At 45.6% G+C, this 18,738-nt stretch overlaps 1 protein-coding gene and 1 long non-coding RNA gene across 6 annotated transcripts in view; one reads left to right on the top strand and one right to left on the bottom strand.

The window, feature by feature from the left end:
- Positions 1-18,738, bottom strand: part of LOC125941241 (uncharacterized) — a 29,455-nt gene that overhangs the window by 5,842 nt on the left and 4,875 nt on the right. The window lies entirely within an intron of this gene.
- Positions 1-18,738, top strand: part of LOC119433514 (cysteine-rich protein 2-binding protein-like) — a 31,929-nt gene that overhangs the window by 9,761 nt on the left and 3,430 nt on the right. For all 5 annotated transcript variants that reach the window (XM_049658175.1, XM_049658176.1, XM_049658174.1 and 2 more), the window contains 10 exons: positions 1,829-1,935; positions 2,807-2,959; positions 4,806-5,019; positions 6,932-7,052; positions 7,901-7,987; positions 8,974-9,024; positions 10,515-10,630; positions 14,311-14,403; positions 15,917-16,041; positions 17,390-17,438. In XM_049658175.1, the coding sequence (XP_049514132.1) occupies positions 1,829-1,935; positions 2,807-2,959; positions 4,806-5,019; positions 6,932-7,052; positions 7,901-7,987; positions 8,974-9,024; positions 10,515-10,630; positions 14,311-14,403; positions 15,917-16,041; positions 17,390-17,438 (1,116 nt within the window). The remainder of the gene's footprint in view (positions 1-1,828; positions 1,936-2,806; positions 2,960-4,805; positions 5,020-6,931; positions 7,053-7,900; positions 7,988-8,973; positions 9,025-10,514; positions 10,631-14,310; positions 14,404-15,916; positions 16,042-17,389; positions 17,439-18,738) is intronic.

The raw sequence follows: 18,738 nt of genomic DNA, 5'->3' as shown, positions 1-18,738 counted from the left end.
AAGACGGCCGCACATCGGTGGAGAGCGAGCCAAGCTCCGGTCGGCCATCAACATGCCGAAATGACCAGGTCATTGCCGAAGTGAACGCTGTGGTGATGCGGGACTATCGTGTGACTATCCGAGAAATTGCGGAAGAGGTGGGCATCGGCACTTTTTCTGCACATTCAATTATGACCGAAGATTTGGCCATGAAGAGAGTTGCGGTGAAATTCGTGCCGAAGCTGCTCACAGTGGAGCAAAAGCAACTTAGTGTTGAAGTCTCACAGGACATGCTGGATTCCACAAACAGTGACCCCGACTTCATGAACACCATAATCACTGGTGACGAGTCTTGGGTGTACGGGCACGACCAGGAAACCAAATCCCAGTCATCGCAGTAGAAGCATTCCACGTCACCAAGACCAAAGGCGGCCCCCGCCAAGTGCGCAGCAACGTCAAAGTGATGCTGACTGCTTTCTTTGACTCCCGCGGTGTGGTACACCACGAGTACGCATCACAGCGTCAAACAATGTCCTCCGTCGGATGTCCTCCGTCGCCTACGTGATGCTGTGCGGCGCAAGAGGCCGGAGTTGTGGTCAACAGGAAATTGGCGCATCCATCACGACAATGCTCCTGCACATTCCTCGCACTTGATTCAGACTTTTTTGGCGAAATACCAGACTCCTGTATTTCGACAGGCTCCTTACTCTCCTGATATGGCCCCCTGCGACTTCTGGCTGTTTCCCAAAATCAAGAGGCCATTGAAAGGAGCGCGACTTCAGACAAGGGAGGGCATTATGGCTTCGACGACAGCTGAGCTAAACTCAATTCCGAAAGAGGCCTTCTCGGAATGCTTCCAACAATGGCAGCACCGCCGGGAGAAGTGTGTGGAGTCCCAAGGAGACTACTTTGAGGGTGATTAGGTTTCCAACGCTCCAGTTATGCCAGTTTTCTTTCTTCGGCCAAAGGTCAGATACTTTTCTAACAGACCTCGTAATTTGTACAAAGAATGTTACCATGACTACCGTAAGTATAGTTAAAATCAAATACCATATATCCTTATGCTATGGCTGCACTTCAAAAGGCAGGCATAATTATTTTTAAAAGGTATTTCAGATGTTACTATTTGTGCATGGGCTGCACGCCCCTTCCTAGGCGTCAGCCGTAGCCTTGCGACATGTGCAGTGCTATCTTCTGGCATTATCAATGTTGTGAATAGAGGTTATCACGCTATGTACGGGGCTTGGCTTGGGTCTTTTCATTGCTTTTACAGAGTTGATAATCAATGGGAAGCAGATCATCTTGAAGCGCTGATGTCCTCCCAACATTCACATCACATCACGCATTCCACCTGTGTGTGTGTGTGTAGCGTGAGAGCGTACGGCACTGTCTATTTGCAATGCCTACTATGCACCTAACGTGCACACACCAAGCATCCAGATTTTCCCCACTTTGTATGTATGTTTGTGTAGTAATTTTTCGTAGCTGCTATGCCACCTTAAATTTGCATGGATACCTATACCTATCGATTGATGTTTGACATGTGAAATGTGACAGAGAGCCAGGGAAGGTCAGTTACCTTTAAGTGAAGATTGTTTACTGGTTGCTTGGGCCTGCATGCATCATTGTGATGTGAATAAAACCAATTTGAATGCCCTTACTTGTGCAGTGAATATGTCACGTCTGTGTTAACGGAGCATTGCACATAGGTGTGTTAGTAGTTCCCACGTGCAGCACGGCCATATGTGGTCCTGAGTGTTTACCTTTCAAAACTATTTGGTTTGATTGTGCTTGTGCCAAACTGTAGATGGTCCTGTTTCTACCATTTCTTCCATTTTTCTTTGTGCAGTTGGAATTCTGACCACGATCTCTTTGGGAGCGACCTATTCCGGCAAGATTTGCTTCATGTGCCTGAACCTGCAAGTGATCCTGTCGACGTTGTTTCTGCGCCTTCCGGTGAGCTTGAAGACAAAAATGCCATTCTCTTGTGTTGACTAGGAAAGTAGACAGTTGTGTTTTGCTGTTGTGCAAAGTTATTTAGCTGCAGCATTTAATTCGCTGTTTATAAATTATTGTAGCACAAATGCCAGCTGTGTCTGTGTCTGTTAAAACCTAGCCAGATAAATATTGGTTTACTCGAAATCCCGAATACTAATTCGTAAAATTGCCGAGGTCCCGCGATTTCTTATGCAAATCTTTGCTGGATAATGTGAGCAGTCACACTTGTCATCTTGGCTCAAACAAGAAAAGCCTCAGCCTGTAGCCAACATTTCAACAGGGAAACCTGTCTTCATCACAGCGAGAACAAGTCCCACACCTGATGAAATCAACTCTCCTTATCAAAATGTTGGCTTCAGTCTAAAGCTGCATTCGCACCAGCAATTGACAGGGGTTGCACGACCGACCACCAGTGGTGACCGAGGAGTGACTTGTGATGACCGCTGTTCACACCAGCAAGCGCTACCTGCCCGTCACCACACCAAAATGTCTCGCGATTGATGTTCACATCAGCTCACATCACCATCACTGCATAAAATAAGCATCAGCGTATACGAACATCCTGCTCCTGTGCCGTGGATTAGTCGAGTAGGTTTCAAATGCAGTCGCACAACTGAAAAATCGAGCAGTGAACAATTGACCCATAAGGGTCGCTTTTCAACCAAACCAATCATTTGCGACCAACTTGGTTGCCCAACCGCTGCGAGTTGCCGGTGTGAAAGAACCCTGAGGCTTCCCTTGGTATGACCACTGCTGGCCTCTTCAAGTCTCCATACTCCTGCAAACCCTTTGTCTCAGTAGTGTGCATATCATGCACCCATGCTTTCAGATGGCCTCTTGCCAGTGAAAGTAGAGGTTGAAGACGATGAGATGCTGGACCTGGACGATTTCGACGTCCAAGAGGCAGCTACCATGGATGCCAGCTACTTTGGTGTGCGGTCTCCCAAGGTTGAAGAGATTGTCGGCATCTTGCAGACCGACGGTGCGTACTCATTTCTGTGGGCTTTTACAGCTCTCGGCGTGTATGACTACATTACACAACCTGTGTGGTCGCTTCAGATATCTGCATGCAGTAGTACTGAAAGTCTGACAAGTTGGTGTTGGTTTAGTCTCGAAACAGCGTGAAAAGATGGCACGCGAAGTTGTAAAAGACAAGACGTCAGTCAAACCGGGCGATGTGTTAATGTGTGCCTTAATGAACCCAAGAACACAGTAAAAAAAAAACGTAATGTAATGTTGCACTTAGCTGTGCATGTGGCTACGTTGCTTTCTTGAACAACATAATGCAGTAAAATGTCGGTGATACGAATTTCACGGGTTCACATGAAATATTCATATCACCCAAAAGTCGTATCATCAAAGCATACACAAAATCCAGAAAAAAATTCTAATAGTGGAACCCGATCAATATGTGCCTCGTTGGTGCCTTTTCCCAGTTGCTACGTTGCGTTTTCGCGGTCCAAACCTAAATCCCATTGACTTCCATGTATTAAGTTCTCCTTGATAAGTCAAAAATCTGTAATGTTCCGGCATCTTACGTTGCGTTTGAATGTGGCGGTCACATGAATTTAGCAGTGCAGCCAGCTTTGCCTTTCGGGTAAAACTGCGACTTCTTTTTTTTCGTGGTCCCTTGAAAAATGCATCAAATCAACGGGTTTCTAATATCCGTGTGTGTTTTATTGCCTAAATCGTCAACGATCACCTTATGGAAGGCGTGAAAGTGCGCGCACGTGATCCCACGAATGTTTTCGCATGCCATTGAACGCCTCAGCATGATGTTGAGTGCAGGGAGCGTTTTGGCCATCATGGCTGCTGCCGCAGTCATCGTTGCTGCAGTGGTCCTCGCCTTCTTCCTCGCTGGTCAAAGAGCATCAGGCTGTGATGTGGTCCAGTCCACTCAACGCGGGGGCCAATGAGAGATTGCACAGCTGCGTGACGTAGCCGGTTACTTGGCGACTATGGATCTCGCTAGTGCTGGCTTGTCTGTGCCAGTCACTCTGCTGGCTCGGCCGCCGCTGTTGCTCATGCGTTGCATGATCCGCAGTGGCACAGCTACACGTTCAGAACAGCCGATGTTTTTTATATTGTGAGCAATGTTACAAATTCGTATCAAACCGAAATTCGTACCAGCCATGATCGTATCACCGGGGTTTTACTGTATTGTGCAGGCATCACAATCAAAACACAAGGAAATAATTAAGGCTTAACATATCGGCAAGAAGCAAGTATTGCCCTGTCAAAGAAAGAAATGTCTCTAGAAGAAATGTCCCTTGAAGCCACAGTGCTGTGTCTGTTTCTGTTGATGCTTTCTGCATTTGTCTTATCGTCACCAACATTGTGTATCGCCCCATATATAGTTTACTCTCTTCAATAAAGATTCAGTTGATAGTCAGCGTCGTCTTGTATTTTCCGTCTTCACATCCCGTCTTTTCGCGCTGTTCCGAGAATGAATCTACATGGAGGTTGCCTAAATGCTTCTTCGGTACTCATGATAGTCAAAAAGCACTGACAGTAGCGAAAAAGAATTCTCGTACAAGGATATTTTTTTAACCTAATATATCACAGTTATAGCAAGGCTGAGCTATATATATGTTCGATGAAGTTTTTTCTCACCTGCATGCCTGTCCACACAAGTCACTTCTTTGTGAAAATATACCCCCGCCCCATCCCTTTTATTTTCATAAGCCTTAGGCAGCTGTTCCTCTCCTCCCCCCAAGTGAAATACTTCAAATACTACAGCGTAAAGCAATGCCTGAAGCAAGTTTGAAACCTTGTTTTAAAGAAAAGGCTTGGAAACGTCCGCTGAGAGTGCTTCCACTCTTCTGCAGGCGAAGTGGCTGCAACTGAAGAGGTTGTAGCAGGCAGCATTGATGACGACGACGCATCGATGGCGAGTGTCAAGGAAGAACCAGTGAGTGACACGGAGAGCTGCTCAACGGAGACATCTCACTCACGCGCATCGGGGACCGCGAGAAAGCACAGGATGGACGAAAGAGGGCTGCAAGCCACCATCAAAGAAGAAGCTTCACCCAAGAAGCCAAAGTAAGTTGGAGAGCGCAAGAATAATGTAGTATTGAAATTATGGCGCAAGGCCTATTTGGGGAAATGGTAAGGGGGAGGGAGACCGGGCTGTGGCTCGCTATGGAGGCTTCTCATGCGAAGCTCCATAGTTAAGTTTCTCTTTGACAACGTGTGGCCGGACCCAGTCCTGAAATGACGTCACCTCCCAAGGCCAGTACTTTTCCCAAAATGTCTCTACTCCCTTACGCGACCACACTATGTGATGAACACTAGGAGTTAAAGGTTAACTCAATTGTGCATGCATAGCATTTCCCTTCCAGAAGTGATTGATGGGGGTCATTGCCTTGCCACTGCCAAAAGGTGACGATGATGGAGTATCCTGCTCTGGCCGCATTTAAAAGGACATTTGCCACCTCAGGATAGCTCTTTAGCAAGAGAGGATCCAGCGAGATGTGACTTGGCTTTTGCTACAAGTTTACTTTCAGGGCAAACTAATGGGCACATATTAAAGGGCAGTGAAACACTCGTTGAGCATAAAACATTCCTGATATTCAGACGATGCTGCTGTGAATACGCAAATCAAACCACTACATGCAGTAGCCAACCTACAATCTCACACAGTAGGTGGCTTCCTTTCTCTCTTTTTTACGCTTTATGTGGTGTGAACAATGACGTTACAGCGGGCGTTACAGCTCATAGACACCAGTAACTTGGCAATTGTTTGTGGCCTAGGATTGCGAGCAGAAAAGCTTGTGCACACACTCCAGACGTAGAAAACAGGGAAGCAGCAGCTGTCACTTCTTCGTTGCCAGACGCCAACCAGGGAAGGTTAGCCTAAGTGAACCGTGGGGAAAAGAAGTTAGAAAGGATCAATATGCAGGGCTTTGAGGTGGAACAGGGAATGTAAACATAGCACTCTTGATATATCTCCATTCATATTAGGTCTTTTTCAAAAAATTTCCCCAGAAATATAGTCCTTGAGAGGCACCTCGTTTATTCCGGTGTGTTGCTCAGGTTTCAAGGATAGTGTTTTAGGGCACCTTTAAAGGAGTATACTGTAAAAAAAAAATGTTTGTCCCACTTTCCTTGTTTTTTTTTTTTTTTTTAAGTAGCTGTTGAGTCCCTAATTACACTATGAAGCTTCAATTCCCCAAGAGCACCACAAATTATTACAGCACCTTTTGTACGACCCTTTGAAATGCGCGTCAATTGCAGCGCAGCTTCGGACATGAAAAAGGAGACTCATTCAACGAGCACACTCTGCCATCTCGCTAGCAAAAGCGGAGGTGGCAAGAGTGTGCTTGTTGAAGGTCATACAATGACCACGTCGCCGAACGCCGCCAAACTGGCCCTTACAATTGTAAGGGCCAGTTTGCAGGAGGACGTGCTCTACCCTCTCGACTCGTCAAGTGCTGCATAGACTCAACATTTAGCAGCATGGCCATAGTGTGTGTGATGTCTAGTGCAACAAGACCGCCACAACAGGTTGCCTTTTTCACGTCTGAAGCCATGCTGCTCCTGGCACGCATTTTGAACTTGTCGCATTGAAATGTAACATAGTAATTAATTATTGTTTGCACTCGGGGAATTGAGGCTTCATAGCATAATTACTGGGTCAGCAGCTATACTATAAAGCAATAAAAAAAGAGACAAAAAGTTTGTCAGTACTTCTCTTAAGTCAAGCTGTACACTACATCTCTGGGAATGCCTCGGCAAGTTTTCGGTGCCGAGTGGCAACTTGGTCACGGAGGAGATCGCATTCAAGAAGGACAATTCTCTTTCCGAACTTAAAATTGCCTGCACATGGTGCATCGTCCATAGATTATGCTCACAAAATGGCCAACAGCCTATAATGTTCGCCACCAAGTTGAAAGCAAAAGCCAGCCCAAGCCTAACAAGTGAGTCGCCGCTATTTCTTTTATCCGCCGTGCAGGTGTGTCCCCATGAGCATCTACGAGGAGCACCAACTGCTGAGCCAGATAGAGAAGTATGCCCTGAAAGTTCCTCTTCCCCCCGAAGCGCAGAGGCTTAAAAGGAAGCTTCTTGTCAGGCAGGTAAGTGTGCGAGAGAACTGTAATGTTTTCTACGACGGATGTACGCTGTATAAATGCATGATAAACAAAGAATCCTGTAGCCTTGAGTAAGTACAGCCTTAAAGTATAAAACATGTGCCATTTTTGCTGTAAACAGTGCTCTCCCCACAAAACCTAAACATCAATCCACACTAGTACTGTGTGATCAATTAACCTTCCATTTAATCAATTGAAGCTTTAATTGCAACAGTTTGTTTTTATCGCAATTAATCAGTTAAGCTCACATGACGAAGATCAGGCAAGAGTCGGCATTGATGGGCTTGTTCAACAGTAAGGGAGGGAATGAGTTCCGATTGCGGCCATACATGTGTGCTGCGCACTTGTGGCAAAATCGGTCGAAATGTTTAGTTTTCCTATTCCTCTTTGTGTGCTCTGGCGCATTTTTTCTTAGCCAAAGAAAAAGAAGAGATAACCAGATTCATCTTACTTTCCTTTGGTGCTTAAACGAAATAGGGGGCGTGGCGGAGAACGAAAACAGACATTGCTCCCTTTGACTTTTTGACCAAGACAGTTGACGACTTGATAGTACATTAAAGCGAGCCTGAACTCAGTCGCGACATTTGTAAATGCCATCTTTGACTTTTTGACCAAGACAGTTCACGACTCGTATGTGCAGTCTATACTTCCCCATGAGTGAATGAGCAATCAATAACGGGAGTCAACCTAAGAAATTAGTTGTGTTGACATGTTTGGCATTATATATAAAGACAATTAGCAGTGGCATTAGTCCAGGCAAACAAACAGCCGCTAAAATTCTGAAATCTCGACTTGTTTTAGTATTCATCAAGCTTTTTTCGTTCTTTTTTTAGATCAAGCGAGCACGCAATCTTCCAGTTTTTGACCTTGACGCCCTTGTGGGGCAGCTTTCACGTCGGCCACACAAAGATTTGCAACAGGTAAGATGACAAGAAGGGGTGTTATTGCTTTCATGTCACTTTGTACTACGTAAGCTATTTAGGACGGAAACAGCTCAAAGAGTAAGACAAGAAAGAGACACATCGCAGAGTCTGTGTGTCTTTCTTGTCCAGTTCTTTGCACTGTCTTCGGTCTAAATATACCATGCACCAACAGCAAACTCTCCTGTGTAAGCCATGTTGACAACCTAGCGCGTATGTGAAAGGAAGTATTGTAATTCACTACATTAAAAAAAAAAAAAAAAGATGCTTCAGTTGTCTTTTTCCACTTTGCAGGTTTCTGCGGAATTCATTTCGGTAGAGGCCACGTTTCTGTACAGAAACATTCCTTTTCTGTGCAGTAAACAAAGTAGACAGTGAACAGAATCAAGAGAAACTCATAGGATGGCTACTGACTGTGTAGCACGCATGTTTAAGCGTTAGCTGTGGTGTGAGCCAGGCATATTTGCTCCCGATCTTGAGCAATGCAAAGTTGAGCACATAACTATGAACAAAAAGAATGGTGAAAGCATGGATGTGCTGGTACTTCAGCTTCGCTGTTAGCAGCACAAGGTTAAGACGACAAAAAATGGACACGTTACACCCAGTGTTGTGTTTCGTTCTTTTGTCATTGTGTTAACCTTGTACTGTAGTAGTAGTACTACGAAAATTGAGAAAAGATCGCTTTTGCTACCGCATGTCTAGCAAAGTGAGCTATAAAAGTCCCTTTTTACAGCTTAGGTAGGTGCTTAGGGGCAGTGTAACTTCCTTATATAGAGAGATGTACAAAAAAAAAAGACAACATTAGTGTTTTGAGTGTACTGTGGGTGAGCTTCTTAGCTACGGCCTATTTCATCCACAGAATGGTTGCCACTGTTAAACTATGCTGTTTTCAATTAGCTTAGTGCAGTGACTTTAATCAAGCAGCTAATCATCTGCTGGTTGTGTGATGGCATGATCATTAAATCAGTGTTCTTTCATTGGTACAGGAAGTTCACCAGCCCAGGCGGAACACAAAAGATGTGTTGGACAGATTTCAGGTGAGTGTCGTAATTCACATAAAGCTTGCACTCTTCATACTCATTTGATATGAGAACAAGAAAACATCAATAAAAAGCACTGCCACATGCATTGCAAATTTTAGCTACGTATACTCCGACTGGCCTTAGGTGTTCATATTTGTGCCTGTTGCACTGCACTTAGATTAAGGGTGGCTGCCACAAGCTATTTGCACAAATTACAAATAGTCTGCTATTTGAGAAATCTTTGCATTTACCTTGCAACTAGTACTGTGCAACCATGCAATGTCTCTCAGGCTTTGCCAGCTTCTAAGCAATGCAAAGCCGACTACATTCGGCAGCTTTTGTGATCAATGCTAGTGTTTCGAAATTAAGAACTGCAAGCTGGCACAGCATGCTTAGTGTGTTGTACAGCTTTGAGACACAAGGTAGGCCCGGTCTGTACTACATTGTTGCATGCAAAACAGTGCCTAACGGGAGACAACACGGAATGAAGATGCCTTGTTTAATCTTTGCACTCTTGTTGCATTTGCAGGGTTGGGTGGTCTGCTTCTTCGTAAGCATGCACACGCATGTGTCTCTGCGCTGCGTGATTCTTTCCTAGCATCCTGCTTGCTACTGAGGTTCATAAAATTAATTTCAGACCTCTTTATATTAGGTGTGTGCCACAATACCGTGTCTGAGCTCTCGTGAGAAAAACGGCAAGCTGTGCTAGCTGGTATGGGTTCGCATAAATGCTATATTGCAGAATACGTCATCAAGATTCAAAAATGTACAAAAGCGCTGAAAAAAATGCAGACAGTGAATAAAGGAGTACAGACACATATTTTCGAAGTTGTAAAAACTATACCACACACTTCGTACATGTAAAAGGATGACAAAAAGCAAGTACAAAGGACGGGAAACGTAAGATACATACTGTTCGAATTTGGTACTAAGGTCTGTTTCGAAATGCTGTACCTGTGTCATCGACATTAGCATGACATCATGTCGCATAACAATAGGTATGATATCGCTAACAAAAAATATAAAAATAAAAAGTATAATGCAGGTTTCTTCTGGCTGTGCTCGCATTTTGCAGTCACAGCGATCATGGAAAAGAAATGAGCTCATGGATTATGACAATTAACCTCCTGTGTACCAAAACTAGTTCACAGAAACAAGTATTATGGCTAATTATTTTGGGCACTCCGATGCTCGCAGTACTTTTTCTAAGGGTTAGACTTTCCCGTAACACAAAAAAATGCTAGTAAAAAAATGTCGTGCCAGTACTTCTTCAACCTGTAGCTCTGCTTACATGCAAAGAACAAGGAAACAGGGATAAATTGGCCATGCTTGCTACATGCATGCAGGCACACAAACTTGCAGCCAGGTTAATCACTCGGAAGGATGGCTGCTGCATGTATTATTCAATGTCCTCATCTCGAATGCCTTAGCTGTTTCTCTGAAGAGTCACTTTCTATGCTAAAAGGAATCGAGGTGCGGTCTAACTTGCACCTTTCACTGTCCAGGTGACTATAGGAACGGCCCGCATGGTGGGAGTTCCAAGTCATGTGTCATTTGTGACACGCATACTTGGTCTCGAAGAGGAACAGTTGGAGTGCATAGCCAGCCCGTACACCCAGAGGTAAGCAGTGTAAAGCGCCAAAGTCAGCACTTGTGACAACCACTCACTTATTAGCGCTTTCCAGTAAGTGACTTGTAACTTCTGAGAAAATTCTGTAGCCCTGGTTCACGCGTGCCTCAGCAGCACCACTAACACAAGTGCAAGCCCTCGTGAGATCATGTTCACAGTGTGCTCCCATTTGCCCACTCGGAAGTGACATTACGCAGTGGTGTTTTCTGAACAATGCAGGACTACAAAGCTTTTCCACTCAACACTCAAGCAGACATCAAGTAGTTGTGTGCGTACACTTGTGAGAGTGCTTTTTGTTAAAGGGACTTTAAAGAGGAAAATAAGTGTTGCTTTTTTTAGCCCTTTACATCCTTCTCCATTACCAACAAAAGCCGCTCTTACTGTGAGATGGGGCTTGGCCAGACAGAAAAGACGCAGAAACGAAAGATGGGTGGGGATGCCACTTTGAAGCTCACATGCCGGCTCACCATGACATGGATTTTGATGGCATTTGCTTGGGCCTAGTTAATATTTTTATAGGTAAAGATGGATTACATTGTATTCTAAGAGAACCAAAGACTGAACTTGGCAAGTATCAATAACATTTATTGAGCCACAATGGCCCAAATATGAAAAAAATATATATCTTTTTAAACACGTGACATCACACTGACATACTGGAGCTGAGGTTTCAGCGTGAAATTGAGGAAATTGAATTTTCAGCTTCATTTTCTTTTCTAATAATCAGCCTATTACCATGAAATTAACGAAAAGAGTACTTTATCATAACAAATAATTTTTTTGGTCCTTTAAGTAGGTTCCGAAACACGAGTCATATCGTTATCTGCTTTGATTTTATCACTTTAACGCTTAAATACAGTAGAACCTTGTTGAAAAAAACACACTAACCGGGAAAACGTATGATCCGAATTCACTAAAGTAATTGACTGATTCAACTGTAGCCGACGTCTACGTAATGCGAAACGTTGCGCGAACCATTGCAGTACGAGATCACGACATGCGCCAAGCTGGTGGGGTCTCGAATGACCTGAAACGCACGTCATTTTTGCCTGCAAGCTTACGTTTGCGCTCCTCGAATTCGGCTCGGGTCACGAGCGGGGCATTCTGGCGGGAAGTTTTCATGTGCCTGCTCGGTGCAAATTGTTGCAGCACGAGGCGCCGGCACACGTCGAACTGGTGGTGCCCAAGCGACCCAACACGCATGTCGTTTTCCTAATGCGCGAAGTAACGTCTTAGGACGGCGACATAAAACCTAAGCGAAATTGAGTTACTAGTAGTCAATGCTGGAATACGATGCCGCCAGATGCTCACTTCATGTCACCTGCAGCAGGGAGCTGCGGCGAGCTAGGTTTATCACCCATCTAAAACCGTGCAGTACAGTTCCAACGGCGCTAAGCTACATGCGCTGTGAAACAGATAGATGAAGGTGCTTATCGCAGTATGGTTGGGGGCGACAGCTGTGAACACAACCTGCGACAACCGAAGAGGAAACTGAGTGTGTGCCGGATTTTTTCAGGCGACACGGGTGGCCGAGTACTGTGGGGAAGCTGCCGTGGTGGGTGCCTAGTGCTCTCGATCGAGCATGCCTCACGCTTTTCTTGTTCACATGGCACCCAGCGGCTGGAAAACGTATCGTACAATCTCAGTTTGGCAATGCACTGAACGTTGGTGCCGAAAGATTGTGTTTTCCAGGAATGTGTCAACTGGTAAAAAAGAAGTGTATAATTGTATTGCGTCATTTTTTTTCTTTTCGATTGCTAACGTTGGCACCGGGAAATAATATGTAACTGGATCGGTTAAAGGAGGTTCTGCTGTGTACTGTTCTTGGGGTACCTGTAATGTTTAATTCCATTTATATTGTGGGGCTCTGCTGATTATTACGTCACATATGAACACCAAAAATAAATATTAAGTGCCACTTTCCCAGCACAGTAACAAAGGAAAAAAAATGACAATAATATTCGGCCTTAGCGCAGCGGCCTTTTGCTTGTTCGAAGCGCCGGCACTCCTTTATAATTGCATCCACAGTGGCACAATCCTTACACATCAGGAGATTGAAGGCGTCGTCTGCAATGCCTTTTAGTATGTGACCAATCTTGTCCGCCTCGGTCATGGTGTTGTCAGCCTTGCGGCAGAGAGCCAGCACATCCTGTATGTACACGACATAGGATTCTGTGGACGTCTGAGCGCGGCATGCAAGTTCTTTTTGTTGCTGCCAACTGACGACCGACAGGTCTGCCAAACAGGTCTCGCAAAAATTTTTTCTTTGCAGACATCCTAGCTTGTTAGGTCAGCTTCATGCGTATCGTACCATTGCTTCGCAGTTCCTTTCAGATAAAACATGAGGTTTGCTAGCATCATTGTTGGATCCCACCTGTTGATGTCGCACACTCGTTCGTAAATCGCAAGCCAGTCCTCGACGTCGGCGTTGTCCGTGCCACAAAATGTCCCCGGGTCCCGCAGATGAGTGAGGATGACCGTTGGCGTGGACTGCTGAGGCGTTGCCGGTTGTGTCGGTTGATCTGCCATTGTGGCGGCAGGTAGATGACGTCCGCTGCGAAGTTCCGTGATTGTACCCAGCACCTCCACCAAAATGTTGCAGGAAGAAAGCAGGCCCACGAGTGTAGAAGAATGTATTTACAAGCGAAGAAATATGGCGTTCAGGCAACGGCCAGAGTCTTCGTCTTCCTCTCGTTCGCGTCACCTTCTTTCCCTTCACCGTAACAATATATTACTACAGTCGAATATTCGAACTGACGCTGTGGTCCCATCAAAGTTATGTATATTTCAATGGGCGAAAGCATTTGCGACGGTTAATTCGAACATACCGCGGGCCGACAATGCTCTCAGCAGCGCACCAAATAACGCGACGGCGCCTCCGACACCGCCATAGAGCAAAAGCTTTGGAGAGACCCCTTAATGCAGCGGTGGAGGCCCAGTCCGGCAAACGCTCGCTTACCGATAACGGCAGAAAACGAAACTTCAGGGAGCGGGCTATGCTGGCGCCGGGGCGGGGCGGCGCAGGGGCGGCGGCGGGCACACGTGGAGACCTTCGAAGGCGAGGGAGTTGGGAAAGAGGGTGAGGGGAGCCACCGAAGCGGCGGAGTTGCCAAGGCCAAATCCGCTTCCCTGCCGCCCTCCTCCCTCACATTCTACGGTCTCCACGCGCGCCTTCCCGTCGCCATGCCGGCGTCGTCCGCTCACTGAAGTTATCGGGAACCGAGCGTTGGCCGGCGTGGGCAGTTGCGCTCCTTATGCGCTGGTGCGCCGCAATATTTCACGACTCGCATTGTTCTGTTCGTGCATCGTGCTATGGTGCTCGAATACTTAAAAAATACGTCCTTCCTTTAATTCGAACTTCGTTTAATTCGAACAAACTTTCGGGCCCCTTCGAGTTCGAATTATCGAGATTCAACTGTATTTTACAATCAGCACTGTTTTTTTCATCCAGATGTGCCATTTTGAGCACTCTTTAGTAAGTAATAGACAATGTCATCAGTCAATGACACATCCAAGTGACGTTTCGGTTAGTCAGAGCACTGGGTACGCATCAGTAAATAATTTTTGCAGGTTGGCACTAGGAGCACGATCAGAGTTCCAAGTGTAATTTCGGAATAGGTATAATTTAATAACTTTGGCTTAAATGGGCTGCATGGTGTATTTTCTTCCAGGACACTGAAGCCATTCATCTTCAGGGACTTTGAAGCGAGGCCACTGAGACTGCAACTTTTGGAAGAAATACTTTCCCACAAGCTGAATGCAAGGCAAGTCACAACATAAGGAGAAAGCACACTATTGAAGTTATAGCCATGCATGTGCGCCAGCCATTTCATTTTGGAATGACCTTCACGGGCTGGTTTACTGAAAGAAAGCATGCAGTAGTTCTTGAACTGTGAGTCAAAAAAAGAAAAATCTCACAATTTGCATTTGCTGGGAAAAAAAATGTAACCATGATGATTCCAACAGGCCAGCAAAGTGTCTCCTGTAGATTTTTTTATGGCCCAGCGGCGGCTTACTGGTGGCACATGAGAGAGAATAAACGTCTCTGGAGAGGTGTCCTCATTCCAGAATGCCTTGAGCTCGGGTCGCGTCCTAGGCCCTCAAGATCAGCCATTGTGGATCCTCGAGGTAGGAGCTGGCCAAAGCTCTCTCCCAAAGCTTGTTGGTGTGATAAGGGTTTGGAGGATTTAGTGGTGCATGTCTGCAATCCCCTACAATATGCCTAAGGGACCCAGATTCTCCACAGAAGCAGCATTGCGGAGAGAATTGTGTAGGGTTTATGAGGTGATTTCTGTTTTGGTGGTGGAATGTATTGACTTGTAGAGCTCGGAGGAATGTCTCCTGTTCTCCAGGTAGTGACTTGTGTGGGGGCGGGTATGTTCTGCGGGTTAGCTTGTAAAGTTGCGTGATGTCTTGGTATGAGACTAGAGGGTGTATGCGCTCGGACTTGGATTCCTTGGCATCAGCTCAACGGGTCAAATCTCGAGCCATGAGGTTGGCGTTCTCATTGCCAGGAATGCTGTGGTGAGCTGGCACCCAGATGATCATGACCGGTCTCGTTGGCGGCTCTTGATTGACAACTCTGAGCGTGTTGTTATGAATTCTGCCGCTAGCGAAGCTGCGACACGCCTGTTGAGAGTCGGTCACTATGACTTCATCCTCTGTTTGGGAGTGCGCGAGGGCTATGGCCATTTCCTCAGCTTGGAGGGGATTGTTTCGGGGAGAATCAAATGCTGCTCCGATGTTCTTTATTCACGATTATGGTGGCTGTTGTGGTGGCATGTGAGCAATGCCAAATTACAAACATATTTGACACCATCATTAACGCACTTTCATGTAATCAATGTGATCACACAGAAGTGGTACAGTGACTCGCCAGCTATAAGCCGTCCAAGCCAAGCCATTTGCTGAAACATGCACGCCAGCTTGGAATGTGCTGTTTCAAGTTGATATGGCATTGTATTTGACATTTTTACTACCAGAATACATGTTTTTAGCAGCAAGTAAGCAAATGTTTACCTCGCTGCAATCGATGTTGTTGTGGATCTTAGAAGTAAGTACTCATTGAAATAAAATAAAGCCAACCAAATTTTATGTTTGCTTCAATATATATATATATATATGCAATAATTTGTTACATCCAGGGTCGTTATATAGAGATGCAACTGTACTAGGCAAGTATGTTCACTTTTTTTCTCCAAAGCACAAAAGAGGTGCAGCAGTCACATGATGTCTCACCCAGTGCTAGATTGCAATTTTTTTTTTTTCATTCAACAGGTTCAGGGAGGAGTCTGCGACACAATCTACAGAGCGCCACCCCATCGACTTCTGCTACGTGCGGCCACAACACATACCTGTTGTCAACGCCATGTGCCGAACCTTTTTTTGGCCTGGAATTGACTGTAAGATTTCCACTGTCTCTGTGAGAAAAGTGATTACCATATGCATGCAGGAAGCTGTCTCTTTTGATATCAACATACACAGTTTTCCTTTTTGGAAGGAATTGGAACATGCCTTCAGTTGGCAGAGCACGAATAGGAGAGTGTGAATAGTAATTTTTTGGATCGAATCAAACAGTGAGCAAAGCAAATCTGAGTAATGAACAGCCTTTTTCACCATTAATAGTATACAAAACAATATTCACAACAGTTATTAAATATCTGTTGTCACTTCATAGCACATAAGGAAGCATGGTTTATTAAATATGGAGCACTGAGAATGAATAAGCAGTTTGTTCATATAGTCAGGACTCTTCAGAGCGTGCTACAGTCAAACCTCGATAACGAAGTAGTACTTGCAGCGAAAAACTTCATTAAATGGTGAATTTCGTTAATTCGAGGTTTTAAACTTTCACTAGTAAAAACAACTGCGCAAATTCCGAGAGCATTCCTGGTGGAGAGTACTTTGTTAGTAAGCACTTATAAACAAATTGCAAGAAGGTCGGGCCAGAACAGTGCGGTTATGAAAGCCAGCGCATGCAATGGAGATCGGTGCAGCGCGTGCGGTGCATGGCTCGCGTATGGACGTGCGCAAGGAGGAGACGTGCGCGTTCCACTAAAAGAGGGCAAATAGGTGCACGTTCCTGGCCACTATTCCCCTAACGCGTTCTTGACGGCGTTACCACGCATTCGCTCTCTCCCCATCTCCTTCGGGCAGAAGAAATCATCAGCTCTCGTATTTCTCCGACCGCTGCAGGCTGCCGCACGCCTCATGGCCTCTGCAAATTGTTTACCAATGTGACAAGTGGCACAGTGGCACATGCGCTCTGACGGCGTTTTTGCCGCTCGAAATTTTTTTTCCCGAAGGACGCTGGAAATAATTTGCCTCAGCCGACATTGTTATAGTTTTTGCTAGATTTACTGGTCATACAGGCTCCAAGTACATGCTGGAAATGGCCGAAAACTTCGCTAAATGGAAACCATGTCACAAAATTACTTGGTTAAATCGTGAGAAAGAAATACAGGGTTTTTAATTGAACTAAGGTCGGGAAATGAAAATAGTCCTTTACATCATAAATTTCATTAAGTCAAGGGTCGTTATGTCGAGGTTTGACTGAATATGCTCAAGCATTGTCAGAATGAAGTTTTAAAAGGCAGTCTTGTGGGCCCGTTAAGCACCTGTACATACTGTTCAGACTTAATCCGGGAATGCGTGTTGTCTGCGGCTACGGCAGAGTGCACTCTAGTGCATACAGCATACAGCCTAACCAATCTTTGTCCAAACCTTCTCCCTCCCTTCACATCTTTGCAGTGTCGGAAAGCCTCCAGTACCCAGATTTCAGCTGCGTCGCTATGTACAGGTAAGCAGTACTGTAGATGCTGCCCTGACAGGCTGTTGCTGTGAACCTGTGCCAGAGCCATAACAGAACACCGGTGCGACGTACTTGCACTACAAGGAATGCACCCCGTCATGCTCCCGTGTTTGTTGTTTACGCAGCTTCTCACAGCTACGATGACATCAATAACGGTGATGTTAAAATTGCCCCACTCTGTGACCAGCATTCAATGCCAAGAGCATTAAAGGGGCCCTGAACCACCCTTCGGGCTTGGCGAAATAACATAGTTCGTGGGTAGCATACGCTGCTGTGAACATCTCAGCCAAGTTTTGCTGTCATACGCGGTGTGTGGAGCTTGCAAATGCAGCACGAAGTCGCCTTTCTCTCAAACGCTCTCTTTTCAACGCTCCTCACTCTCTTCTGGATGGCTTTATTTCGTAATAAATCGCATTCCCATATGCGGCTGCTATTGGTCGCTGCTGTCGGATACAACGCGGCCGCCGCCACAAGTCCACTGGCTAAACGCATACGGCTTGCTGAGGACAATCCTGTTTGGCTTATGTTTAGCGCGTCGTAGGCACCAAAATCTGAAGTCGTGGCAGCGTCTATGTTAACATCCAAAATGAAATTTCAACTGCGCGCCACGGTGACATTTAGAAGGCGTAGCGTAGTGGCCCCGCCCCACTCCGCTGTAGCCTTCGCAGTGCAAGGCATTGAAGAAGGAACGGGAGCACAGCGGAGTTCGTGTTTGATTGCCAATAACTCCTGCTTCTACTGGACGCACTGAAGTACCTTTTGCAGGAAAGTATTTCTGAAATAGCCTATTTTCGCTTCAAATGCCTTTCTCCACATCGATAAAAAGTGGTTTTAAAGAAAACAAACATGACAGGTATGAGTATGCACGCAACAGGTGCTTCCTGGCTGTTCATTCGTCCAGTCCCCTGTCATTGCTATATTAAACCTCGAGGAATGCAGTGTGTTAAAGTAGAGGGGCCCCTTTGAAAACTTCACTGCGCTGCACAGCTCTTTTGCTGATAGTGCTGCTCCATGTTACATGGCTTTACAAATCACTGGTGTAAGGCATAGGGTTGGCGTTCCTCCGTAGCTTAACCCCTATGCCCAAAAATTGACCTCAACTTGCCATTTTTCCTCAACCTTGCAAAGCGCAGAGCAATGGTGCCTCTTGAGCATAGGGGACACTACAGTTCAGTAACACTTCTCAGCAATTCATGCCGTGATGAGTGCCTTGCTCTGAAATGTCAACTCAACATAGGGCATTATGTAGCCCGGTGACCATTTCACTTAATAGGCCGGTCTTCCCTCC

The sequence above is a fragment of the Dermacentor silvarum genome, chromosome 11, assembly GCF_013339745.2.
Source record: "Dermacentor silvarum isolate Dsil-2018 chromosome 11, BIME_Dsil_1.4, whole genome shotgun sequence".
NCBI classification, from domain to species: Eukaryota; Metazoa; Arthropoda; class Arachnida; order Ixodida; family Ixodidae; genus Dermacentor; species Dermacentor silvarum.
This window is presented reverse-complemented; position numbering and strand designations above follow the sequence as displayed.